The 2,419-nt window shown below is 40.8% G+C and overlaps 1 protein-coding gene across 1 annotated transcript; it reads right to left on the reverse strand.

The window, feature by feature from the left end:
- On the reverse strand, window positions 1,458-2,416 carry LOC104772752 (F-box/kelch-repeat protein At5g43190-like; the record flags this gene model as incomplete). Its single annotated transcript, XM_010497332.1, has 1 exon — window positions 1,458-2,416. A coding segment is annotated over one exon (825 nt), but the record flags the coding sequence as incomplete, so codon positions are not given.

The raw sequence follows: 2,419 nt of genomic DNA on the forward strand, positions 1-2,419 counted from the left end.
TTAGCATCGTTTGGAACAAACTGCAAATCGACGGCGTTCTGCAAGAAGTTTTCAGGTGGGTGACTATGTTTATGTTAAGCTGCAGCCGTACCGCTAGGGTTCAGTCGTCTGTCGTTCCAATTACAAGCTTGCCCCTAAATACTATGGTCTTTACAAGGTGCTGGATACTTGTGGGAAGGTTGCTTATAAGTTGGAACTTCCTGACACTTCGAAGATCCATCCGGTGTTCCATGTGTCTCAATTGAAGCTTCGGGTTGGTGATCATCGTGTTTCTACACAACTACCACTGGCTGTTCCAGATGCTTTTGTGAAAGAACCTGAGTGTATTTTGGAGAGGAGGATGGTTAATCGTCAAGGCAAAGCTGTTACTAAGGTCTTGGTGAAGTGGACTCATGAAGATACATCTGAAGCTACTTGGGAATTCTTATATGATCTGTTGAAGAAGTATCCATCTTTCAACCATGAGGTCATGGTTGCTGAAGGGGGGAGGATTTGATATAGCAACGGTCATATGAGAGTGAATGCCACGTGGAGGGTCCAGATTACAAGAGGAATCAACGGCTAAGATGAAGACTTGGAAAAATTATTCATTTAAAAGAAGAAAATAATCTCATTTTAGTTTTTTATCGAAAATATTGAAAAGTTTGTTAGATCTTCTTCTTCCTCTCTGGTTGTTAGGCGATTGTTCATCCTCTGCGAAGAACTCTTCTTCCATTGAAGTTCTTGCAAGGTGACTTTGGGATTTCTCGTTTCAAGAACGTTGAATCTCGTTGGTTTGTAATCGGATTGAAGGAATTGATATTGTGTTGTTGATTTGAGTAATTGAAGTGTTGATTTGTTCTTATCATTTGATGAATCGATTCATGCTTTCCTCGTTTCATTGGTATCAAAAGAGAGAGAGAAGCAACTAAAGAAAAAAGAAGAAAAAAAAAACGCAACCAATAGATTATTGACACGTTGAGTGTCTGTGGGTATCTAAAATAGCTTGCGCAGAGACACAAGTCTAGGATAATTACGAATAAAACTTTATTTTTTGTTTATTTTATTATTAAAAAATAAAAAGACATCCCCAGAATATGACTAATGGCCATGCTCTTACTTGTTAGGTTTAGGTTGGATGGATTCCCTGTTTGTAGCAACCAACCATTCTAACAATTTCTTTCTTTAACCGCTTTTCTCTCCCTCTCTCTCTACTTGCCAAGGTTCTCGAGCTCTGATGAGGTTGAAATAGCAATTAGCAACGACAACAGGTGGAAAAGTGATACGACCAATGAACTGGCTCACGAGGAATCAGTTTGTGACAATGGCACAATGCGATGCTTGAAACCATGGGACACTCCTTGTAACGTGTCAACCCCTAGTGTCCCAAGCAATCTTAACCACTCTTTTCAATAGTGCAAATTTTATCCCTAGTGGAAAGACTACTCGAAAATTGCAACATCAAACGAAATATTAAATAACAAAAATATTATGGTTTCATTTTAAATATTACCAATCTTTTATTTCACAAAGAGATACCAACGAAACCATTGATAGAAGACAAAAAAATATGGAGATTTTGAACATAAACACAATAACAAATATCAGATAACTAAACAGAAGCAGACAAGCTGGGAACAAAAGAGAACCAACGAAACCCACAGCTCCATTTCTCTGGCAGCGAAGGACACTTTGGAACCCAATGCCATGTCCTTCTTCCAACATGAAAAAACAGAATCTCAGGCCAATTGTAACAACAAACACAAATCATCTCCTTATGCCACAGACAGTACACATGCTCGTAGTTATGGTAACACACCGAAGTGAACTTCCTACAAACAATGTCCGGTAACGTTTCAGTTTCGATCCAACTCAATGTCTCGTCTTTAAATTCCCAAATCTTGATACTCCTGCAAATCCCATTGCTCCCAATCCCTCCAACCATGTACAGTATCTTCCTCTCTGGATCACTCACCAATCTAGCAAACGTGATGTGATCCTCCCCCGGAAAAACACCGTGTCCGGTGGCTGTTGTTGTCCATTTCCCGTCGTTTAAATCAACGCTCACGATTATAAAAGGCTCGGATCTAGCGAAGTAAAGAGACCCATTGTAAAACACTCCATCTTGATTAAACCCACGAGGTAAGACCTGATCAACGCCGCCGAACTTTCTCCAGGTGCGATCACCGGAATCGTAAAGGCAAACGGATCTTGAAGAAGCGGCGGAGGAAGATGGGCAAAGAGTGAAGATTTTGTAGCCGTCAGGGGAGGTAACAAGAGAGAGAAGCTCAAAGGGGAAAGAGTAGCTAGGGAACTTGATAGATCTTGAGGATCTGGTTAATGGATTGAAGATGGAGAGAGAAGAAACAGAGGAAGTGGAACGTGAGAAACAGAGGAGGCCGTGGGAAGAAGAGAGGAGAGAAGAGGCGCAGGTTACTGA

The sequence above is a fragment of the Camelina sativa genome, chromosome 20 (assembly GCF_000633955.1).
Source record: "Camelina sativa cultivar DH55 chromosome 20, Cs, whole genome shotgun sequence".
NCBI classification, from domain to species: domain Eukaryota; kingdom Viridiplantae; phylum Streptophyta; class Magnoliopsida; order Brassicales; family Brassicaceae; genus Camelina; species Camelina sativa.